Source organism: Trichoderma ghanense, assembly GCF_004382785.1.
Source record: "Trichoderma ghanense strain CCMA-1212 chromosome Unknown scaffold_13, whole genome shotgun sequence".
Lineage (NCBI taxonomy): Eukaryota > Fungi > Ascomycota > Sordariomycetes > Hypocreales > Hypocreaceae > Trichoderma > Trichoderma ghanense.
Genome location: NW_027395676.1, coordinates 379276 through 402926, shown reverse-complemented (window position 1 = coordinate 402926; position 23651 = coordinate 379276). Strand labels below are relative to the sequence as shown.

At 55.3% G+C, this 23651-nt stretch overlaps 9 protein-coding genes across 9 annotated transcripts; 4 read left to right on the top strand and 5 right to left on the bottom strand.

Moving 5' to 3' along the window:
• Nucleotides 1-952: 952 nt before the first annotated feature.
• CCMA1212_008783 (uncharacterized protein) lies at nt 953-1860 on the top strand (the record flags this gene model as incomplete). The annotated part of the gene is made up of 3 exons (XM_073705897.1): nt 953-1253; nt 1313-1727; nt 1785-1860. The coding sequence occupies 3 exons, from the start codon at nt 953-955 to the stop codon at nt 1858-1860; spliced, it is 792 nt and encodes a 263-aa protein (XP_073555629.1).
• Nucleotides 1861-2101: 241 nt separating this feature from the next.
• Nucleotides 2102-2732, bottom strand: CCMA1212_008782 (uncharacterized protein; the record flags this gene model as incomplete). The annotated part of the gene is made up of 2 exons (XM_073705896.1): nt 2102-2362; nt 2436-2732. The coding sequence occupies 2 exons, from the start codon at nt 2730-2732 to the stop codon at nt 2102-2104; spliced, it is 558 nt and encodes a 185-aa protein (XP_073555630.1).
• A 3477-nt stretch (nt 2733-6209) lies between these two features.
• On the top strand, nt 6210-8673 carry CCMA1212_008780 (putative 5-methyltetrahydropteroyltriglutamate-homocysteine methyltransferase; the record flags this gene model as incomplete). Its single annotated transcript, XM_073705894.1, has 3 exons — nt 6210-6308; nt 6380-6537; nt 6604-8673. Exons 1-3 carry the CDS (start codon nt 6236-6238, stop codon nt 8671-8673), a joined length of 2301 nt encoding a protein of 766 aa, XP_073555632.1. The 5' UTR covers nt 6210-6235.
• Nucleotides 6577-8525, bottom strand: CCMA1212_008781 (uncharacterized protein; the record flags this gene model as incomplete). Its single annotated transcript, XM_073705895.1, has 2 exons — nt 6577-8464; nt 8521-8525. 2 exons carry the CDS (start codon nt 8523-8525, stop codon nt 6577-6579), a joined length of 1893 nt encoding a protein of 630 aa, XP_073555631.1.
• Nucleotides 8674-9779: 1106 nt separating the features above from the next.
• Nucleotides 9780-12639, top strand: CCMA1212_008779 (Chromatin modification-related protein eaf3; the record flags this gene model as incomplete). The annotated part of the gene is made up of 4 exons (XM_073705893.1): nt 9780-10296; nt 11945-12216; nt 12272-12387; nt 12467-12639. Coding segments are annotated over 4 exons (1077 nt in total), but the record flags the coding sequence as incomplete, so codon positions are not given.
• Nucleotides 12640-13177: 538 nt separating this feature from the next.
• CCMA1212_008778 (putative 54S ribosomal protein L33) lies at nt 13178-13441 on the bottom strand (the record flags this gene model as incomplete). The annotated part of the gene is made up of 1 exon (XM_073705892.1): nt 13178-13441. One exon carries the CDS (start codon nt 13439-13441, stop codon nt 13178-13180), a length of 264 nt encoding a protein of 87 aa, XP_073555532.1.
• Nucleotides 13442-14278: 837 nt separating this feature from the next.
• CCMA1212_008777 (uncharacterized protein) lies at nt 14279-16361 on the bottom strand (the record flags this gene model as incomplete). The annotated part of the gene is made up of 2 exons (XM_073705891.1): nt 14279-15808; nt 15930-16361. The coding sequence occupies 2 exons, from the start codon at nt 16359-16361 to the stop codon at nt 14279-14281; spliced, it is 1962 nt and encodes a 653-aa protein (XP_073555535.1).
• Nucleotides 16362-18721: 2360 nt separating this feature from the next.
• CCMA1212_008775 (uncharacterized protein) lies at nt 18722-21408 on the top strand (the record flags this gene model as incomplete). Its single annotated transcript, XM_073705889.1, has 4 exons — nt 18722-18729; nt 19164-19176; nt 19468-19923; nt 20386-21408. 4 exons carry the CDS (start codon nt 18722-18724, stop codon nt 21406-21408), a joined length of 1500 nt encoding a protein of 499 aa, XP_073555537.1.
• CCMA1212_008776 (uncharacterized protein) lies at nt 18877-19359 on the bottom strand (the record flags this gene model as incomplete). The annotated part of the gene is made up of 1 exon (XM_073705890.1): nt 18877-19359. One exon carries the CDS (start codon nt 19357-19359, stop codon nt 18877-18879), a length of 483 nt encoding a protein of 160 aa, XP_073555534.1.
• Nucleotides 21409-23651: the final 2243 nt, after the last annotated feature.

The following is a 23651-nucleotide window of genomic DNA, read 5'->3' as shown; positions in this document are numbered from 1 at the left end:
AGGAAGCATCATCAGCATCGATAAGTTGAAGTTGAAGCTTCCAATCATCTGCGACGCCTCTCGTAACTCATCCAGTGACGGCACTTTTTTTTTTCCCAGCGGGGCCCCAGCGCCATTCGGCTTCCAGAAACTGGGCGCCTTTGAACCCCGCGCCCGGATTCGTTGCAGCACGTTGCAGGCTCTGTATTTACGCCTCTACTTAAGTAGCTATCAGATCCGTATCTGGTCTCTTGTACTACATACAGTCATCTATAACAAGATATGATCAGTTTCCATCAATCACAGCATACGTAGGTAGACATCTATCAAGAAGAATTCTAACGCCACTGTACAGAACAACTGCACGTTCCCGCCTGTTCGCAAGCACATGTCAAGAAATGAGGTGATCCCGTCCCAAGCCGAACGCCTTTTCCCGCCCAAAGAATCCATCCTCCTCCGCGCGCTAAGACGCAAGCAAACAAAAAGACCATCCAGGATGGATCAACCAATCTCTTGGCCCTCAGCTTTTGTTGAACGACCAGGTAATACCGCTTCTTCATTATTACGGAGTAACTGTGTGTAGGAGTGCCCAAGGGGAAAAAAAGGCCGAGGAATTCTCAACAAATCAGACCGCCGAGCCAGAGCACTCGGTCGATAGAGTAGTAGTAGGTACATTGAAATAAGGGCCACATTTTCTCCAGCAAAACTCTGCCTGCGCTTGGGACCTTCTTGAGGTACTTGTACTAGAGATTCTTAGCATTCCCGCCGTCTTCATAGCTCTCTCTCCTCTTCACCTCTTCTTCTGCTTCTTCTTCTTCCTCTTCGCCATTCCTTGCATACGAGCATAGGCCAATCTAGTCGTAATCATATCCGGGGATCCGTTTCATTGCATCTTTCCAATCGTCTACAGCAAAAACCAATCCATTGGCCGATATCCGAATCTTCTCCACAAACAGCAACAAACAGCTTCGCCATGCGCTTCTCCGCAGCTGCTCTCGTGGCGGCTCTGCCCGCCTTGTCTGCCGCCCAAGAGAATCCCCTCGACCAATACGTCGCTCAGTTCCAGCAGCTCGTTGGCAAATACAGCGCCTATCTGCCGTCTCCCAGCAAGTACGATGACGTCGCCGCCCACGAGGCCAAGACGGGCCCCAAGAAGCTGTCCGTCTTGGGCCTGCACAACTGGGAAGAGACGCTCTACGAGCCTGTTGCGCCCGATGCAAAGGTGCCCGTAGAGTGGTGGGTTTTGATCAGCGGCGGCAACAAGACGTGCTTTGGTATGCTTTCCCAGCTTCTCTGCGCGAGCATCAAGTCTCTTGATTAACACGCTTTCTAGGCCGCTGTGGTCAGGCCGAGGCTGCCTTCAACGAAACGGCAGTCAAGTTTGCCCAGCTCCCCGCGGCACCTCACATGGGCTACGTCAACTGCGACGACCAGCCCATCCTCTGCAACTCGTGGTCCGCCGGCATTGGCCAGATCTGGGCCTTCGAGATGCGTCCCAAGCCGGCCCCGATCGACATCTACAAGAAGAGGCTCAACCTGACCACCGTCACCTCGGATGAGCTGGTCGAGCTGCACGAGGCTGGCGATAAGAAGGACTGGACCCTCATCAACTCGTGGTTCCACCCCTTCAATGGCAAGGCCAGAGAGCTTGGCCTCGCTACCCCCTTCGGCTACTTCCTCTGGGTTTTCAACCTCCTGCCTCAGTGGGCGTTTATGCTCATTGTCTCCTTTCTCAGCCGAAGCATGATGTAAGTGGATTCCACCCATTGACCATTCATTTGGCGGTAGCTAACAGCGAAACTCAGCGGCAACCGTGCTCAACAGCGCAACCGACAAGCTGGTGCTCCTGGCGGCGCTCCCGCCGCTGCCCAGCCTAAATAATCGAGCTTTGGGTGAAAAGGAGAGCTGCTTGTGTGGCAATCGGCGGGACCGGGATATTGTGCCAACCTGGGGCACTGAATGATATGATGTAAATGATATAAGACGGGGAGCAACCCCCGGCGGCTTGTTTGCTTTGCGTGATACCAACCCGAGAGCTGTTGGTGTCATAAGCTTTTGGCCACGATGAGTTATGTAGCTGTTTAGGACCAAACAAAAAGGAAAACCTTCGAATGACTTTCAGTCATGATTTGCTCTCGCATGTTTCTTGGAGCGTTTTCAAGCCGTCGAGAACCTCGTCCCGGAGCTTGCCGTTGGCCAATTTGCCGTAGCGGAGGTCGCTCAACCCGCCAATCGTCTGCTGGATGGACTCTTGGAGGGTCGCTTCTTCGTCCTCGAGCCTCCTGATCTCTGCTTCGAGAGCACCTACCGCGCCCTCAAGCTCAGGGATGACGGAATGAATGCTGTGCGTTGCGCTCTTGAGCCCAGAATCGTGGCCAAACAACTGTGTCCTTTCATCAGCGCGGGACATTTTTCTCTGGTATGCGGCAAGCCCAGTCGGTCTTCCAGCAGCTTACCGCTCGCTCCATCTCGACTTCTCCATCTATATCCTCCCTCTCGGCCTCCCTCTTGAGCCGCAAGACTTCCTTTCTCATGACGGCCCCGCGCTTCACTTCGTCCTCGATGTTGGCGGAGACGGCGTCAATGACCGAGTTCCTCTGGGCTTGCAGGTCGCGGTAGAGGGATCGCAGCTGCGGCGCGTTGTGGAGCTGGCGGGGGAAGAGGAGGACGAATTGGTTGAAGGTGAGGATGGAGGGGAGGGGGGCTGGTTGGAGGAGGTAGTTTGTGAGGATGTCGGATTCTGTAGGGGGCATTGTGGCTGTGACTGTTCCTCGGCGGTGCTAGATGATCGCAGGGTTTTTTTTCTGATTCTTTATGTGATACAGCTATGGATTGTATAGACTGTAAAGTGATATGAGGTCGCAGCGGTGGTGGTGCGTATCGTGATTAGCTGAATGTTTTCCAGTTTGTTGTTGAGCGTGAGTTGAGGTGCTGAGGCGCGTTACTGTCAAAGTCATTTGTGGGTCTTGCTGTATCTGCTGCTAGCCTTGGGTTGACGGAAACTGCACCATCAACCACACATTGTAAACCAGTCGCCTTGGACGTGATAGAAGCACATATGTACATGTTGAAATATTCTCTCTGACGATGAAGGCTACTTCAACCCCCAACCGACTTGGCCGTAAAACGTGTCCAGACATCTGATTGGCATCAGTCCAAGGATTCGCGCCACGCTTTCAGTACATGTACCCTATATTATGCATATTGTCTGCGTCGGTTTATTCAGAACTCGGACTCCCTACGTCGGTAATAAGACTTGGTTCATACGGAACCGATGCGTCTTTGTAGACATTTTTCCATCTGCATATATTTATCAGAGTAGAGTCACCTCTTGTGAGAACTTCAGCTCAGCGTCTGAAGTTCAGAGTACAATGACCTTACGTGTCATTTGGAACATGATCTATCAGGCGTCAATTTGTGAGGCCACGTCCAATTGCCCACACCCGAAATCGTGACTTAAGATCGTCGACTCCGTACGTACATATTGATATGATGAATGTTTTCAAGCCTCCTACGCCACTGCATTACTTGCTATTCCACTGTTCCAAGGGCACGCCAATCGTACATTCCACTGAGTGTGTTGAAACGCCCCGGCATTTCCGAAGCGCTTGAAAATGTTCGAGACAACTCACGGAGTCGCAGCCACTGACACTTGCTGAAACCGATCATCCTGACAATCTGCAATCTTTCTCAGCGAGATTTCGGAGATTTCGGGCAGTCCTCCACGAGATACGAAATGCTACTACGATCAATATTTATCACCAAATATACCACGACCTTGGAACTCTGCCGTTGCGCCACCAACCAGACTGTGACCGATGGACGACCAACACGCAGGCCTGGGAAGCTTTGAGGTAAGATTGGGCATGTGTGTACGGAGTACGGAGTATTCGCAAGGTCAAGGTAGCATGAGATGGCACGAGATAGATACTCCGTAGAGGCCTGGGTACAGGTAATCACACAGCATCAGCATCAGCACCCACATCCGCATCCTGCGAGGTCAAGGATCGGCCATGCCAGGATTCCCACGGCTATAATCGTCCGGCCTGGCAGAGCGATGCAGCCACGCTCACGGCTCGATGAAAGTGTCACCATTGGTAGCGCGCGCGTTTTCGATAGGATGGGACGGGATCTAGATGAAGTTTCGTACAAGGAGATTCTTGCCGAGATCATAAGCCAAAGTCAGGTCAGACAGCTGTCGGATTTGGAAGCTGGGCCATTTTGGACGGCAACGCATAGCAACTCCGAGTCTGATCTGGGGTCCTGACACTAGTCGCCGGCGAATGGCTAGGAGAAGGGCGAAGCGATGCTTATGCAGATAAGCCGGACGGCATTGGCTGAATCCTATCATCCTACAGTACTTGGCGCATGTGCGAAGGACGAGTGCCTGTGTCAAACAGCTTGAGGCGGGATCGCCTGTAGGACTCGTGGTTCGTACTACGAAAAGTTTCAACGATGGCCTCAATGCTCATCTTTGCCGGATGAAAGGATTCACCAACAGCAAACAGTAGCTTGAGACCCTTCACGCAGAAACTTGACTCGCCGAGAGCCGAAGCGCTGCGAGATCGGCTCCAATGGAGCTCAACTCTTTTTTTTTCTTTTTTTTTTCTTTTCTTTTTTTTTTTCCTGCTTCACTGCAACCCAATCAAAAGACCCTGATTTCCTAGTCCGTACTTGGTTGGAGAAGCAGCCCACCTGCATGTGGCGCGGCTCAGCTCCCATAACAGATGTCGTGATGCGGGTTCTTCGTACCGCGGGAAAGCCATGCTGGCACCTGGTAGGGAATTGGGCTGCTTCCCCCAGGGCATGTTTCTCCATTCGCCTCGAGACAAGTTGACTGAATGTCTGACATGCAGGCAAGTAGGTATCCCATGTGGTCTCTCATGTACATGTATGAAAGCTGTCGGTGTTGGTAGCAAATCCTCCGTGGGTGCTACGCTTACCCGCAGTTCCCCATACGACAAGCGATAGGAGGAAAGGAAATAGGTACGGAGCACCGGGGCAGGTCGACCTGAGAATCTCCCAATCGACTCACAAAGAACCAATTGATGCGTGGCGAGGGTTGAGGATGCTCTATCTCGGTCGTGGTTGGGGTCTTTGGGTACGAGTACGGGCAATGGAGCGAGCTCAACAGAAGGTATGCAGAAAATTCTGCACCTCATTCGCTAGCAAGGAAGCTCAACTGCCTTGGGGGATGATCAGTTTGCCATCCAACTCCGACTCACGATGGATGACTTGACTGTATCGTACGTACAGTATGCAAGCGATCTGGCCAGAAGCTCCCCGTCTCCCCCACTCGAGTCTGGTGAACTCGCAAGCTTCCAGGCACCGTTTGTAGCGTCGACTCGAAGGCGAGTAGAATTGTGTCCATACGAGTACGATGGCCCAGCACGATGCCCGTCTGTCGAATGCCTTACCATTTTGCATGTGTTAATCGCATTCTCCTCCACTAATAAAACAGGACCTAGTCTGAGGTAGCACCCCGTAGTTTCCATCGTTCTCCCTGGTACGGAGTACAGTATCAGCATCGACTGACTGGGCGCTGCAGAGGCTATTTGCACAGGCCTGCCCACACTCGCCCACCCACGCGCTAAGGCGGAAGTCACTAGCACCAGATACGAGTATGGCTCCAGTCAAGGATTCACGACCGGCCCGTCATTACGCACGGCTATGAATAAGAGAACAGGACCCTCGAGCACCTCCGATGGCGCAAATCGCGCAATCCGGCTGACGCCCAGCCCCCAGCTAATGCCCAGTAATTTTTCTTCCCACAGGTGGCCGGGCAAGGACGCTGAAATTGGCCAGGGAAAGCAAACGGACGCGGCGGATTGACGCTCCACAGGCAGGAAAAGTCCCGATCACAATAGCCCCAGGCAGAATCCCGACCGCCTTCGTCTTACCCCTCCCCCGCTCGGCGCTTTTCTGCTCGATTCACTTAATATTCAGGTCCTGCCCGCGCTCGTTCCTCCAACCTTTTTTCCCTCTCCATCCTCTCCAGCCTGTCCTTTTTTCTCCCTCTCATCTCTCCATAAAAGGGCTCATCCTCCTCTTCTTTTCTGCTTCTGTAAACACAGGCAGGACCATCTGATTGATATTAACAGTGAGTATAACTCCCACACTCCCGCCCTCAACTGGCATATGGCCCATGTGAGCTTCAGTGCTCCAAACGCGTTCAAATCAATTGACATGTGTCTTCTTCCGCAGCTTCTCATCAATCAACATTCGTCCAGTCCGCATATCAAAACCAATCGTCAAGATGGTTCAGTCCGCAGTTCTCGGTTTCCCCCGTATGGGTGTTAACCGTGACCTGAAGAAGGCCACCGAAGCTTGTTAGTCCTCACACCCCTTTTACCGACTTCGCCCAACCATTGGAAAAGTTTTCTAACGTCCACATGTGCAGACTGGGCTGGAAAGATCTCTCAGCCTGAGCTGCTTGCCGAGGCCAAGAGGCTCCGTCTGGCTCACTGGAAGATCCAGAAGGATGCCGGCGTCGACATCATCCCCAGCAACGACTTTGCCCTGTACGACCAGGTTCTTTCTCACATCCAGGACTTTGGTGTATGTTGCAATCCGTCTCCAACTCATCAAAGAGAGTGATCAATGCTGACTGTAATTCCAACACAGGCTGTTCCTGAGCGATACACCAAGGATGGCCTTGACACCGTTGACCAGTACTTCGCCATGGGCCGTGGCCACCAGAAGGGCGGCGTCGACGTCCCCTCCCTGGAGATGGTCAAGTGGTTCGACTCCAACTACCACTACGTCAAGCCTACTCTCCAGGACGGCCAGACCTTCAAGCTGACCGCCACCCCCAAGGCCGTTGCTGAGTTCAACGAGGCCAAGGAGGCCGGTGTCGTCACCCGCCCCGTCCTGGTCGGCCCCGTCTCCTTCCTGCACCTCGGAAAGGCCGACCGTGGCCAGACCGTCGACCCCATTGACCTGCTCGACAACCTCCTGCCCGTCTACGAGCAGCTCCTCATCCAGCTCAAGGAGGCTGGTGCTGAGACCGTCCAGATCGACGAGCCCGTCCTCGTCTTCGATCTTCCCGCCAAGACCAAGGCTGCTTTCAAGCCCGCTTATGAGAAGTTCGCCAGCCTCGGCGACAAGATCCCCAAGCTGGTCTTCACCACCTACTTCGGTGACATCGTCCACAACCTGGACCTCGTCCCCAAGGACATCTACGCCGTCCACATTGACCTTGTCCGCAACCCCGAGCAGCTCGAGACCGTTCTCGGTGCTCTCGGCCCCAACACCGTCCTGTCTGCCGGTGTCGTCGACGGACGTAACATCTGGAAGACCAACCTGAAGCGCGCCATTGAGATCGTCGAGAGCGCTGTCCAGAAGCTCGGCAAGGAGCGTGTCATTGTCGCCACCTCTTCCTCTCTCCTCCACACCCCCCACACCCTCGCCAGCGAGAAGAAGCTGGATGCTGAGATCGCCGACTGGTTCTCCTTCGCCTCCGAGAAGGTTGTCGAGGTCGCCATCATTGCCAAGGCCGTCACTGAGGGTCCTGCCGCTGTCCGTGAGCAGCTCGAGGCCAACGCCAAGTCCATCCAGGCCCGCGCCACCTCTCCTCGCACCAACGACCCCCAGGTCAAGGAGCGTCAGGCCAAGATCACCCCTGCCGACTACAACCGCAAGTCTGAGTTCCCTGTCCGTATCGATGCTCAGCAGAAGAAGCTCAACCTCCCTCTCTTCCCCACCACCACCATCGGCTCTTTCCCCCAGACCAAGGAGATCCGCCTGTCTCGCAACAAGCTGACCAAGGGCGAGATCACCGCCGAGGAGTACGACTCCTTCATTGAGAAGGAGATCCGTGACAACGTCAAGATCCAGGAGGAGCTGGAGCTCGACGTCTTCGTCCACGGTGAGCCTGAGCGTAACGACATGGTCCAGTACTTCGGTGAGCGCCTGAACGGCTATGCCTTCACCACCCACGCGTGGGTCCAGAGCTACGGCTCTCGATGCGTCCGACCCCCCATCATTGTCGGTGACATCTCCCGCCCCGCCCCCATGACCGTCAAGGAGTCCAAGTACGCCGTCTCCGTCTCCAGCAAGCCCATGAAGGGTATGCTGACTGGACCCGTCACCTGCCTGCGATGGTCTTTCCCTCGTGACGACGTCCACCAGTCCGTCCAGGCCGAGCAGCTCGCTCTGGCTCTCCGTGACGAGGTCGTCGACCTTGAGGCTGCTGGCGTCGATGTCATCCAGGTCGATGAGCCTGCCCTCCGTGAGGGTCTCCCTCTCCGCGCCGGCAAGGAGCGTGATGCTTACCTCAAGTGGGCCGTCAACGCTTTCCGCCTGTCCACCACCGGCGTCGAGGACTCCACTCAGATCCACTCCCACTTCTGCTACTCTGAGTTCCAGGACTTCTTCCACGCCATCGCTGCCCTCGATGCCGACGTTCTGTCCATTGAGAACAGCAAGTCCGATGCCAAGCTGCTGAGCGTCTTCGTTGACTCTGCCTACCCCCGCCACATCGGACCTGGTGTCTACGACATCCACTCTCCCCGTGTTCCCAGCGAGCAGGAGATCAAGGACCGCATCGAGGAGATGCTCCAGTACCTCAAGCCCGAGCAGCTCTGGATCAACCCCGACTGCGGTCTCAAGACCCGCCAGTGGAAGGAGACCAAGGAGGCTCTGGCCAACATGATTGCCGCCACCAAGTACTTCCGTGCCAAGTACGCCAAATAAACAAATCACTTTTGTTTCTTTGTATCTCATCCTACTATTGCAACGTAGGAGGGGTCTGGCTTTCTGGTGCGCAAACAGCTTTCAACCTGCCAAGTTTTGCTGCATTGGCATAGTTTGCGTCCTGTAGCCAGGCACGATTTCAACATCGGCGTTTGGGCATGGTTTAGGTGACGAAGACGGGTTATTACGGCACCCGACAAGCAAAAAAGGTTTCTTTGACATCGTTTGGGATTACGGAAAGGTCGGTTGGGCGAGCATTCAACATATGCATACGTGCGTTGGTTCTCCTGTTTGGGAGAAAAAGCATTGGGGCTTGAAAGTTTAGGATGGTTATCCGAAAAGTCTTCAACAAGGCGTTTATGAGGTGAGATGAAATCTAGGCAAATGAGTTTTTACGAGTATAGATACCCCGATTCAACCTGGGAAAATAAAGAAAAGAAATTTGACCTGGTGAAACCTTTATTGTTCCTCGCTATAGCCTCTGTGACGCGGATCTTTATTCTTTCAGTAGTTAAATGGTAATTGAGGGAAGGGACGCAGCTTCGGCTTTCGCGTCGCGTGTTGAGCGTGGAAAGCTCGAGAAAAACTCGATGTTCTTTGGGGGGGGGGGGGCAGGATTTGTTGCAAAGGTTGGCGTGGCGTCACACAAGGTGCCTGATGAGCTTCCGCTGGCAAGCGCCGTTGACCTTGAGAGACGTCAGACAATGAAAGGTCATTCTCTCCTTTGAAATCAGTATCTTTACGCCTTTGCTCCTACAAACACATGAAAGACTTGATCGAGAGCAAGTCAATCACGAAAGCTTTGAGAATTGACATCTGTGATCCTGACACGGTACTGACACTGTACGACCACACTCTGTCGAATGCCAGCGGCACAGTGCCAGGTCATCCACCTCCCACCGCTCAAGCCTTAGCGGCCCCAGAAGCAGGGGCTTAATCGCCCTGGACCTTTACCTCATTCACCTCCCATCCATCTCACTCACGTGTCTCCCTGTAACATCCTTTGGCTGTCAACGCCATTCCAACTTCATCACCATCAAAGTGCAAAACTTCTTCAGTGTACGCCATCATAAAGTGTTCATCTACCTCATCCTTTCTAGGTAAAGAATCCATCTCAACTCTGGCCCCCCCCAAGCCAACAAAGCAGAGATTAATCCTCCCCCCCAGAAACATCCTTTCATCCATCTTCTCACCCTTTCCCAAACCATGGCGCCGGCGCGACAACAACCGCCCCCGCCGTTCGCAAAGGACGAAAAGGTGCTCTGCTTCCACATGGACATGCTCTACGAGGCCAAGATCATGGACGTGCAGCCGGCGGAGAAGCCCAACGAGGGCTACCGCTACAAGGTGCACTACAAGGGCTGGAAGAACACCTGGGACGACTGGGTGCTCGTCGACAGGATCCGGCCCTTTGACGACGAGCACAAGGAGCTGGCGGCCCAGCTCCACGCGCAGCTCAAGAACAGCATGCAGAAGACGTCCAAGATGCCCAAGAAGATTGTCAAGAACGGCGGCGGCGGCGGCGGCGGCGGCGAGTCGGCGCGTGGCAGCGAGGAGCGCGGCTCGGCCGTCACCCAGGGAGGCCGCGGCGGGAGGAGAGGCAAGGACTGGGAGCTGGAGCAGGTGAGCATGATTTTGCTTCTTTTTTGTTTGACCTTTTCATCACTTCTCAATGTGTTTCTCGCGTGATTTTCTCTCCCCTTTGCCCCCTTTTGCTCTCATCGACCCTTTTTTTCTTGAAATATACTTTGGTGCTGCACGTTGCGTGGCGTGCTCTTGTCTTTGTCTCCGGGCCCAGAATCGTGGCAGTCCTGCACTCTAGCGAACGCGTCGCCTCAAGGGGACTTTCAGCACTTCGAAACCATCGTACCTCACAAGCTTTGCGGATACTGCTGGGGAATTTGAAGGCTTTGGACTGCAATGTACCCGCCGGCCATCTCCTCGTGGTCCGGCGACTTTCCGATCCGCAAAGACAAAGCTACGCCACCACATATTCTTCGTTATACTCGCTCGACTGGCCTCCGGCAGACAACAAGGTTGGAGACTGGCATGAACTAGAGTTGAGGGCTGCTTCCGAGTTATCCGCATTCAGTCGATGAGAGTCAATGGCGAGATGTTGCAGACCATTAGAGGGGTCCCCAGTAGCTATATAACCATGGCTTTCCTCCCCTTTGCTTCGGACAGAAGTACATGCTGGATCACTTCCTCAACATCGCCAATATCCGGACTATGTCGTCCATGCACTCTCATCTTGACAGGCGTTCGATCAGAGAAACGACACATTTTCTACGTTTCTACACCCTCTTCGACGCTTTACCAACGATAGTCCGCTCCCAAACCGCAATGGACTCAAAAGGGAACAACAACGTCAAGCCTGCGCGCCTCGCCAACGGCGCAGAGAGAAAGCTGTCTCCAGGGTCTTCCACCAGGGCCCCGGCACAGGTCGCCTCCATGCCTGAACCCGCCAGACGGTACAGGTCTCAGCCGTCATCCAAGCCTGCAGCTCAACGCCTGATCACGCTCAGGCTGACATACAACAACCGGGCTGCAGACTTTGCCAGGGAAGCCCGGGAAGCCTCCGAGCCGGTCCCCGAGCCTAGTCGCCGGCGGACCAAGCTCAAAATTACATACAAGAACCGGGAGGCGGATCATGCCGCGTTGGCTGCGAGGAAGCTGCCGAGGCTAAGAGGGCTGCTAAAGCCAAGAAGGCTGTCAAAGCCGAGGAGGCTGATCCTCCGATTGCCCCTGAGCTTCTCCGCCTGATGAAGCACCAGCTCTTCTTGGTGCCTGGACCACGGACGATGACAGGACAGGAGGGATCTGGAACTACGTTGGAGATAAGATTGCAACGGAAGCCAAGATCAAGTCTGAGCCGTCTCCCGAGTTCCCTCGTTCTCTGCGCCAACGCCCTACCAAGCTCGGGTTGACATGGAGGAACCAGCACGCAGCTCTTCTCGAGGAGGGGAGATATGTCCCGAGCACAAAGAGCAGAGAGAGCACGAAGGTCTTTCCGAGCACGAAATTCATCCTGAGCCTGACTCTGAGCCTGCACTCTGAGCCTGCACTGACTGGGAAATGGCGACCTTGTATCACGATTCTGGGCCATTGACGATACCGCCATCAAGGAGCTTCCACTTTTCCCACGCATCTCCCTGCTGTATTCCCTCTCTATATGTTCTCTTCCCCTGTATAAAATATTCGCTTGTCGACCACTTCACTTGTTTCATTACATTGCAAGCCCTTGCTTGAACCCAATCTCACAGCTTCACAGGAGGACGCATTCCACAGCAAGCCAATGATCAACATCTCAGTGCCTGATCACATACAGGCGATGCTCGTAGACGACTGGGAGAACATAACGAAGAACAACCAGCTCGTCCCCTTACCGCACGCAAATCCAGTCTCCAAAATCTTTGAGGACTATCTTGCTGTTGAGCGGCCACGCAGAGAAGAGGGCTCGTCTAGTATGGATATCCTGGAGGAGGTCATTGCCGGGTTTCGGGAGTATTTCGAGAAGGCTCTTAGTAGGATACTGCTCTATAGGTACGCGTTCCTTGGCTTCTACCTGCATTTGGATGTCTGCTTACAGGGACTCTAGATTTGAGCGCCATCAGTACATGGACCTGCGGAAACTCTGGGACAACGCCGACGAGAATGCGCAGTACAAGAGCGTCTGTGATGTCTACGGCGCAGAGCATCTGGCCCGTCTCATTGGTTCGTCACTCCGCAGCAGCAGCAGCAGCTGCTGCCTCAAACCTCTTCAATAAGCAACAGCTAACATTTTGGCTCTCAGTTTCACTGCCCGAACTTCTCGCACAGACAAACATGGACCAACAGTCCGTATCCCGTCTCCGAGAAGAAATTGGAAAGTTCACCTCTTGGCTGGGCCGCAACTGCGAAACGTACTTTGTCAACGAGTACGAGACGCCTTCCCAGGAGTATATTGACAAGGCCCGAAGCTTTTAGGAGTCGTCCTCTGGCCGTCGCCAACGGGTCTGAACTTTTGACATGTCCGCACCCGTGTGTAACTTCTCTTTAGCACTTTGGGTGTCAAATGGTATTCTGCTTGTCTACTTGAACAGGGGGGTTTCAGACTATTGACACCATTGAGTTGGAATTGGTATTGGAATGGATCAATTACTTTTATTTTAATGCATGGAATTTGTCTTTTTCTTCGCCTTCGATTATAGTGCTTTGCCCTTGGGGCAATAGAACATGAGAATGACAGGTTTGTTTGATCTCTTTTAGACGCCGTTACAATATCGTACAAGTGAAGCCTGTCAAGTCCATCCCCCTCGTAGATCCTCAAGCTCCCCTCCCCCCCAAACCTATATACATCTCTCCCCTTTCCATTCAAACCACTCTATCCCACATCCATTCTCGTCCTCTCAACCAAGTCCTCCTCGCTCAACCCTTTCCATCCCCATCATCACCAGCCCATCTCAATCTCCCAATTTCCCGACGACAGTAAAAAAAAAAAAAAAGCTCAGTTTCAGTTCAGACTTCACATCCGCCTCACCGCCCTCTCAACATAAAACCCCCTCTCCGGCGTCCTCTCCGCCTTGACCTCCCCCTTGCTCAACCGCCTCTCCACCTCCTCCACGCGCACCAGCTCCTTGACCTTCATAATCATGCCCGCAAACTGCGGCTCCGCCGGGTGGAACACGGTCTGCATGCGCCGCCGCAGGCCGAGCGCCTGCAGGACGCCGCGGGTGCGCTCGGGGAGGCCTATCGCGGAGCGGTGGAGGGTGATGCGGAAGAAGGACATCTTTCTCTTCTTTCGTGTATTTTTTTTGTTTTTACTTTGTTGATATTTCCCCCCTCTCTTGTCTTTTTATCCTCTTTGCTCTCTGGGGCTTTCGCTCTGGGACGTCGATCTTCTTTCTTGGGGTGTGTGTTTTGGTGGACTGATGGGATTGATCGGTTGTCGTGGAATTCGTAAATCCGGGAGCGGTTATAATGGGAATTTCAAAGGAAAAGGGTCGTAGACTTCGAGTGGGCTCAACTGCGCCGCCTATGTCAGCAAAGCCCGTTGACGCTCCCAAGATGAGAAAATAGATGCAAGATAGTAGGGTCGTACAAGTTTCCGTCCGGAGAGCCCCGATGGCTACACTTATGAGAAAAAAGTCGAATTGCGCACACTGTGGTACCACGCTGTTGCCGTTTCCTCGCCTCTGGCAAAAGATTAAAGGTTGTACGAGGGTTGGTTGTGGAATTGGAGCTGTTTCGTAGCCTGGGATAAAGTGCAAGTGGTTGCGATAAGATATCATCCAACTTCACATCGACAGCCTCGTCCGCGTCACGTGACAAAGAATGAGAAGGCTAAGATACACTCAAAACATCTGCGGGACATTGAGCTCTCGACACCAAGGCAGAGCGACTACTTTGCAATCGGCAAGCTCACCAAGTTGATATAATGGTGAATTAGTTTCATCTATTGTCATCAATAAACTATGATTTAAATCCTCATAACGATCCCGCAGCGACTACGAGCGTGTGTGCTGCTACTTGGAGCCTTGACAAACCATTCCCTTCCCAAATCCATCAAACGACCACAGCTATTTTATAATGTCTTCCTATCCCTCTTTTTCTTCTAAACTCCGACCTAAATCTGAACCTCCACTCGGCCCTGGCCACTGGGCTGGCCCTCGCTGAGGTTGGGCAGCAGGTAGGTAATGTCATCCCAAGGGTGACGGTACAGACCGGTGCGCAGTCTCTTCTGGTCGAGGAAGTGGGCAATGAGACCGATGCTTCGGCCCAGAACGAACAGACCGTTGAGGACACCCATGGAGAGGTAGTCCTCGGCCTCCTCGGCGGAAAAGGCGCCGCAGTTGCGCATCAGGTCCACGAAGCAGACGGCAATGCAGCCGTCGACGTTGAGGATCAGGCTGTCCTTCTTGGAGGTTGTGACGGTCTCGACGGCCAGTGCGTAGTCGAGCAGCTTGTGGCTGGGGAACTTGGCCTTGACGTACTCCTTGACAAGCTCGACACGCAGGTCGGGGTTGTTTCGGGACTTGATACGGTGACCGATGCCGGGAATCAGCTTGTTCTGCTTGCGCATGCTGTCCACGAAGTCACGGGGGCTGAGGTTCTTGTCAAAGGCCTTGGTGTACTCCTCGGCGGCGCCGTCAAGGGCACCACCGAAGCGGGAGCCAATGGTCAGCAGACCCGAAACGAGGGCGCTGATCAGGTCCTTGCCGGCACGGGTGGTGATGATGGTGTTCATGGCACCAGACACGGCGGGACCGTGGTCGGCAGTGAGCATGAGAACCATCTCCAGGAACTTGGAGGCGTAGTCGGGCAGTCTGCGGCGGAACCACAGCAGGGACATGACACCGCCGACGCCAATGTCCTCCTTGAACACGTCCGAGATGGGCATGCCGGCGTAGAGGAGCTCCTGGCCACGGTCGTCGGAAATGGTGGAGATGAAGGCAGCGGGCTTTCGGATGAGACCGAGCTCCTGGGCCCAAGAGTAGTCGATGGGGATCTTGGGGACGCCGGGCTCGGGGCGGGGGACAATGGTGCCCTCCTTGACGAGCTTCTCGTAGACCTCCTTGAGCACGGCAGGCATGTCCTCAAAGGTGTTTGGGACGTGGAAGCCGGCCTCGCGCATAGACTGGTTCTTGACGGTGGCAGTCTCGAGCTGTGAGTTGGCAAAGGAGCCGGCGTGGCCGAACTGGACCTCCGTCTTGAACATGCTGGCGCAGGTACCAATGGCCCAGGCAACAATGGGCTTGGTGATGATGCCCTGCTTGACGGCATCAATCACCTTGTACTCCTCGACACCACCGACCTCACCGAGCAGCACCAGGATCTTGCAGTCGGGGTCGGCCTGGTATCGCAGCAGGTGGTCGATGAAGGTGGTACCGGGATACCTGTCACCACCAATGGCGACACCCTCGTAGACGCCGTCGGTGTTCTGGGAGATGATGTTGTTGAGCTCGTTGGACATGCCACCAGACTTGGAGACGTAGCCGACGGAGCCCTTGCGGTACAGCTTGGAGGCAACAATGTTGTCCATCATGCCACCAGTGTTACCGATCTTGAAGCTGCCGGGCTTGATGCCACCAACAGTGGCGGGGCCAATGATGGTGACGCCCTTCTTCTTGGCGACATGAGCAATTTCGCGAGCTCGCTAGAGGACAGATGGTCAGCAATTGGTTTCCCAATGGGTCCATTATCCGCCCGCTCGACCTGTTCCCATCACTTGGAGCAGACAGAGAAACTTGGGGGGAGAAGAAACACAGAAAACTTACTCGCTCAGGAACACCCTCTGCAATGATGGCAATGGTCTTGATCTGGGGGAACTCCATCAATTCCATGGTGGAGCTGTAGACACTTCGGGAGGAGGCGAAGTTGACAACGACGTCGACGTCGGGGTGCTTGGCAATGGCCTTCTCGGTCTGCTGGTAGACGGGCAGCAGAGTCTCGCTGGTGCCCCAGTACATCTTGCTGACGAACTGACCACCGAAGGTGTAGATGATGCCGGCGACCGAGGGCGTCTTGCGCTTGCAGATGAAGTCAAAGTCCAGCATGCCCTGGACGGCGCGGGGCTGCAGGCCGTAGACGAAGCATCGCGTCTTCTCGGAGAAGAGGGCGTGCGACGGCAGAGGGCTGAGAGGGCGGCTGGGGGCAGCGAAGCGCTGGATTCTATCGTTGGCCGACAGCTGATCCTTGGAGCCAGACATGGTGATGTGTGTGCGAGCTGGTCAAGCTGTTTTGGTTTGGCGGAGGGGGAAAAGAGGTGAGGCAGGAAGAAAATGGCGGGGTGAAGTGCGTCCTGCAAAAAAAAAAAGGCACTGGTCAACAGCTGAGCTTTGACTGGGAGGATTAATAGAGGCTATTCTGTGTCTGCCCACACCAAGGCAGAGACAACAAGGACGAGATTGAGGCGAGGGAGATGGATGGCAAGAAGGAAGAGGAAGAAGGAAGAGAGAAGCGGCAGGCAATTGAAGGATGCAGACGCCGTTCAACGGGGGAGAGCCAGATTTCAGGAGAGCAGCGCAGCACAGAGCAGTGACACTGGACCTGGAACCGCCCTCAGGGCTGCTCTGGTTTTGCTTTAGCTCTCGCGGCCACCCAGACGCGCAGGGCGGGGCTCGAGCTTCAGCGGGATGGGCTGTGGCTGCCAGGTCTCGCGCCGTATCCGTACAAGCACCCGCCTCACACGCAAGTACCACGCTGCAGCAACGCACCCCGTCCACCATGTGCAGCGAGGGGAGCCCTGTACCAGCGTGGAGGCGCCGCGGACGTACCCGGTACGAACGCTAGCCCGGTGGGTACCTGGGCCTCCGAGACGGTGGGGAAGGGCGGACTCGGCCAGCGAAGCCTTGCACCGCCTAACGGCAGCCAGAACCCAAGAGCGGCGATCGGCGTGTTTACGTGCAGCCAGGTGCCAAAGTGTGAAAGCGATGGACTGGGGGACAAGAGCAAGAGACGAGATGCTTACCGGAGGGATGAATTGGAGGTGGCGCCCAAAATGCAGCGGCGCTGACGCAGGATGAGGATAATGCAGGTTAAGGCGAGCACGCGCAGCGAAGTGGTGAGAGTCCGTGGTCCGCTGATTTCGTCCAACGTGCTCCCGGCAACCTAAACTTGGCGTCGTGTGCCTCTGCAAGCGGGTAAGAGAGATTCCGATGCTTTTTCAAGCTTGAGGGGGGGGCGTAATCAGAAAGTCAATTCGCACGGCAACAAGCCACAAAAAACGAGTTGGGGAAAGATTTTGGGAGGGGGTGGAGGGCCGCAGGTCTAACTCAGAATTGTTGAATAGCAACAATCTTGAGCGCCTCTGAGACACGGATGATATGATGGGAGATCCCGGTCGCGGCTGGGCCATGGCCACTCGCACCGGCTGGCATCCGGTGGTACCGGTACCTCGCCGAGCCACACATTTCTGCTCTTCCTGTGTCGGTTGCCTTGTCGAATCGAGGGCCTGGATTTGCCTGGATTGCCTGTAATGCGAGCTTGCTGGGAACTTTGAGAGGCCTTCAAGGTTGCGACCTTCGATTGACCGAATCCAATATGACGCCCTTGGCTGATTCGCATTCGCAAACACGCGGGGGCTTATCGTCATCTCATCCCATCGCATCCCAGCCTGGGACGGCCGCAATCCGTGCTCGTGCCCGCGATCACGATGTCTCCCTCCTCGTTGCCCTGGTAAAAGACCAGGGATTCAGGCCCTCAATGTCCCTCCTGTCAAGCATTCATTCATTCCGCGCATTGGGTCGTATCCAGCGCCCAGGGCAGCGAGTGCCGCTAGCAGGGCATCGGCCGGCAGTCGAGAGATTGTCCCTCATCCGTCCCTCTTGCTCGCGTCTGGCGCTGGTGCTGATGCTAGTGATGGTCAACTGCACATGGAGGGGCAATGGCTCGCTGATGGTGGGGTTGCGAGTCGCTGGTGGCTGACTGGTTGCGTTCTGGTCCCCTGCCCGCCCAACGGCCCACCTGCGCAGAACGGGTACGAATACGTCTGGCTGGGTGTATGTACTTGTGCCTGAGCCAGCGGTGCCGGTGCTGTGATCGCGGCACTCTAGTGCACGAGACCCTCAGCCTTGTCCCATTAGGGCGCTGGACATGGCGCGCGCCTCCAGGCTTCTTTGCAGCAGAGGCGTCTTTGTTGGGCGCTGCCGCAGCTCTCGCGCATGTACAAGTGCCAGAGCAACGAAAGCAGAGCAGCAGCCGAACGACAGAGACAAAGAGGGGCCAGAGTGTCTGAATCCGTCTGTCTAGGACTCATGGTGACACAAGTCCCAGATAAGCCGTATCGCAGGTTCCAGAACCGCGGGCAATTCCTTCGGCGTTGCAGTGCCCCTTGGAGAGAGAGCCAGGAATTGCGATCCCGAGACCCTTGCATGGTCTCACGCCTTGTTGGACTGATAAACAGCACAGGACACACAATTCCCCGCTGCTCGAACCACTGCTGCCTTGCCCTTGCAAGGAAATCGCGTACTCGTACTTCGTGACGTTCCGGTATTCGTCGAGACAGAAAAAATGATTGAGAAGAAGGGCGATCCACTTGGGTCTTCTCAACAATCGGCTTGGCTGCTGCATGTACCGGTACGCGAGCCGCTGGCGAACCAGACGCAGGTTTCGGTGCCCCAATGGTTTTCGCTCCCTTGTCGCCCGCCGAATCAGCACCCGGCTCCGGCCGCCTTTGGCACGCGCCGCATGCCCCCATTCGGCCCTAGCACCGCCTGCAGGCCCTTAGCGGCGAGTGCCCTGACCGCCCCTCCCAAAAGTCGCACCCCCGAACCGGGTGCTCGAGCAATGTCCTCGCACCTCCCGCACGGCAGCAGCTCCCTGACCCCTCAACCCCCCCTCCTTCGCAGCTGGCCACCGTGGAGCTTCTGCCGCATTTCTGAAAGGCTGAAAGTCATCCTCTCTCCTGCCATCCGCCTCTTCGTCCTTCAGGCTCGTTTTCCCTTTTCCCTCTCCTTCGTCAGATATCCAGCTTTTCTTGCCATTGCAATTGCAAGTCTCCGTCGCTCCAGTTTCTTCGCAGCGGTAGGTGTAAATAAACTGCCCCTCTTCGAGATCCAAGATGGCTTCGGGTGTTCGACTTTCGCATCGTGTCGTTTGTTGTCGTCGCTGCTCGTCTGCAACGGCCTCGCGAGCAATTCGGTGCCCAAGCTTGTCCTCTGTTGCGTATGCACTCTTTGTGCAGCAATTGGGTCGTCCCTTTTCCATCGTCGTGCCTCGCAACAACTTGCTGACGACATAAAAGACCAGGCTTTCCTTCACCCACGCACATTGTCCTCCGAAGTCATCCTCCTCTTTTCTCCTTCCTCGCCGTAGGCACAGTCCATCAAAATGTCCGCCAAAGCGATCTTCGAAGCCGATGGCAAGGCCATTCTCAATTACCACCTGACCCGCGCTCCCGTCATCAAGCCGAGTCCTCTCCCCGCGCCCACCACTCACAACCCTCCCAGCAGACTCGCCTCGCTGCATTTCCCTGAGGATGCCGCCGTTGAGGACGTTCTGAACCAGGCCGAGGTCACCTACCCCTGGCTGCTCCAGCCCGGTGCCAAGTTCGTTGCAAAGCCCGATCAGCTCATCAAGCGACGAGGCAAGAGCGGTCTGCTGGCTCTCAACAAGACCTGGGCTGAGGCCAGGGCTTGGGTTGCTGAGCGCGCTGGTAAGGAGCAGAAGGTCGAGCACACAGTTGGCGTTCTGCGTCAGTTCCTGGTCGAGCCCTTCGTTCCTCACCCTCAAGACACCGAGTACTACATCAACATCAACTCAGTCCGTGATGTGAGTACTATTCTTTTCTCTCTCCTTCTCATCGTGTGTTGTGTGTTGGTTTCATCCAGAAACGAAGCGAATGCTTCACGTGTCGAACCAGGACATGTTGTTGGCTGGGAGGCAAGTGCCTTCACCCTTGCCAAGTGCCACGGAAAAGAGGGAACAAAATGAAGATTCAACCGGGAACTTGAAAGGGTTGGGTTAGATGTTGTTCGGGCGAAAGAAGCGGTTTCCCTTTATATGGCTGAGGCGCTTGCTACCGGTCTGAAATTTGCTGCCGTAACGTGCCGAAGCAACAGGCCGGGCGGACGAACGGATGTCACAACAGAGAGGGTCCCGGGCACGACCTAGCTCGAACCCCCTGTCCGCCCGATTACACCCCAACATCTACCTCTCGGCCACAGCATCTTATCTCACTTTGATATCCCGTCGCCTTGTACAAGTTCTCACCGCTGACTCTTCATGATGTAGGGTGACTGGATCCTCTTCACTCACGAGGGTGGTGTCGACGTCGGTGATGTCGACGCCAAGGCTGAGAAGCTCCTGATCCCCGTCGACCTCTCAGAGTACCCTTCCAACGAGGAGATTGCCGCTACCCTCCTCAAGAAGGTTCCCTCTGGTCTTCACAATGTCCTGGTTGACTTCATCACCCGGCTGTACGCCGTCTACGTGGACTGCCAGTTCACTTACCTTGAGATCAACCCGCTGGTCGTGATCCCCAACGAGGACAAGACCTCGGCTGACGTTCACTTCCTGGATCTTGCTGCCAAGCTCGACCAGACCGCCGACTTTGAGTGCGGTGTCAAGTGGGCTATTGCCCGATCTCCCGCTGCCCTTGGCCTCACCAACGTGGCTGGCAGCGACAAGATCAGCATCGATGCTGGCCCCCCGATCGAGTTCCCCGCCCCCTTCGGCCGTGAGCTCTCCAAGGAGGAGGCCTTCATCGCCGAGCTGGATGCCAAGACGGGTGCTTCTCTGAAGCTCACCGTCCTGAACCCCGCTGGCCGCATCTGGACGCTGGTCGCCGGTGGTGGTGCTTCCGTCGTGTACGCCGATGCCATTGCCTCGGCGGGCTTTGCTGACGAGCTGGCCAACTACGGTGAATACTCGGGTGCTCCCACCGAGTCACAGACCTACCACTACGCCCGAACGGTCCTTGACCTGATGCTGCGTGCCCCCATGGCTGAGCAGGGCAAGGTCCTCTTCATTGGTGGTGGCATTGCCAACTTCACCAACGTTGCCAGCACCTTCAAGGGCGTCATCCGCGCCCTACGTGACTTTGCTCCCCAGCTGATTGAGCACAACGTGCAGATCTGGGTGCGCCGTGCGGGCCCCAACTACCAGGAGGGTCTGAAGAACATGCGGGCCGCCACCCAGGAGCTCGGCCTCAACGCCAAGATCTTCGGCCCCGAGATGCACGTCTCAGGTATCGTTCCCTTGGCTCTCATCCCCGGCAAGTGGGAGAGCAGCAATATCGAGGAGTTCAAGGCTTAGAGGGGTGAAACAAAAATATGGGGGCTCACAGGGATCGTGCTACGGACAATAATATAGCTACCTTTCAGCTCAAAGTGTTATTGTTGCGTTTTTTCTATTTTGCAATCTAGAACGGATGGTGGGGTAAAGATTAATTATTTTCTTCAGCCCCGAGAAGGCTTTCAGAGAAGAAGGAAAAAGAGAAAGAGATCAACGGCTGGGTAAAGGGAACGTCGATGTCCGCAGCACCTTTGTAAGGAGATGACATTGAACGACACAGACATGATAATACAAACTCAATTTACACACGCCTGCTGGACCTTGTGTGATTTAGCCGATATGCCCTGGAAGAAATGATGCCTCGATTTCTGTCAAAACGTGCCATTCGGCCAGGTGACGTCAAGCCAAGAGAAGGCAGCAGACACTAATGTAGGTCAATACGAGAATAGAGCCAGACGGACAGAAGTGCCACTCCGGAGAGGAAGTCCTAGATAGATACTTACTAGGTAATAGTAGTAGACGATAAGTGTGTAACGTGGGTAGGAGGACGACAGACTCCGTAGTTCCTGTGGCCCCCCATGCATGATATGCCTGCCCTCACTAGTATCACAGTAGTAGCACATCTGCGGATCATTTCAGCGTGGAGACGGACAGGAACTTGGGGGTCTGGTTCGACCCAGAAGCGAGGCTTCACAAGAGCTCCGGACCTCGGGGAGGGTCCCTGAGTGTAGCAGTCGATCTCCTCTGTCGACGCCGTCGGTCTACACAGAGCCTGGCCTGCCTCATGACTTTGCGCAAGCAAGAGAAGCCCGTCGTTCGGCAGTGGACGGGAATAGGTAACCCGAACAAAGAAGAATCAATCACGGCTCGGTAGTCCATGCTTCCCTTGTCTTGCCCATACCCCGTCTGAGAAGGAAGCTCAGAACAGCGTCGTGCCCAAGTATTACCCCTCTTCTCCATCCTCTTCCCCGTCATCATCCTCCCGTACCATTTGACCGCAACTGTCCAATTCGTGTCTGGTAGGTCCCGTCGCATGTGTGCTCGAATCCTCTGGTGATGGTGATGTGATGTAAGGTCAGCACATCCACCACCGCCCCCGAGTCCGGATCAATGCACAATCGATTTGATGAGAAATGGAAAGAGATGGCCGGCCGCGAGAGGGACAATGACCTACTTTCGGAGGCGCTGGTTTAAGCCCCATGACTAGGCCGAGAACAACGGAGGACGAGGTCGGCGCAGAGGTGAAACCGGGCAAGGCAAGTTCATGTTCGTGGGCTACACAAGTCCGCCATGGCTGTTGCCCATGGCTTGTCCCTATGAGCTACCTGACGCTTTGCAGCGCGATGGATGTTCACTGCCGGAAGGGACTGGGCTGGCTGGGCTGGACTGGGTTCTGGACACAATTCGATCGCCGTCGCAGCGTCTAGGCCCTCTGTCGCCGCTCCGCCTGTGGTACAAGTCCTGTACTCTCCATCTCGGAGGACAAGCAGTGCCTCCTGACGTGCTGGGTTACCATGCAATGAGACTCTGTGCTGCTCCTGCTTCGTTGCCGGGATTGCCTCTGACGATTGCTTCCTGCCGCGAGTTGCACCTCAGCTGAGCGCGTGACGCGGCTGCACAATCCATGGATGTGATCAGTCAACGCAGTGGTCCTGCGGCTCGCTCTTTCCAGCCTTCTGCCAGCTTTGGTAGGAGTCACAGAGAGACAGAACAACCTGGAAAGTCGTGACAGGGTTGCTGCTGCCCACTCGCGGGGCCCTTTGCCCGTTATCTTATCCAGCCCCCCTCCAGCCTATCCTCGTCGTCAGTCCTCGTGCCTGCCCATCCCATCCCATCCCATCCCGCTTGGTCCTGCCCTGTCCACCATGCCTGTGTTGCCGGACCCGGAGGTGTGGCAGGTGCGGCTGTCCTATTCTCCAACTTTTTTTTTTTCTCTTTTTCGTGAGCCCATCGCGGGCTGTTTCTTCCTGTGCTCTGCTGCGTTGATGGCCGAGCTTCCCCTCTCTCTGTCTCCCCAATTTCAATAGCGACCAATATGGCTTCTTGAAACTGACAGGGACTCGCCGATGGTTTCTACTGTGCCCACGATGGCGTCAGTCTCGGATCATAGGGAGCCCTGTGCCTAGTGCCCGTGTATAAGAAGGCGGCCGGGAGTCAACTGGTGTCGGCTATAGTACAGTAGCTATAGCTCCCCGGCTTTCTCCCATCACATCTGTCCTCTGTGAGTTTTCGCCTTGCTCTCTTGCTTTGCTCCCCCCCCCCCC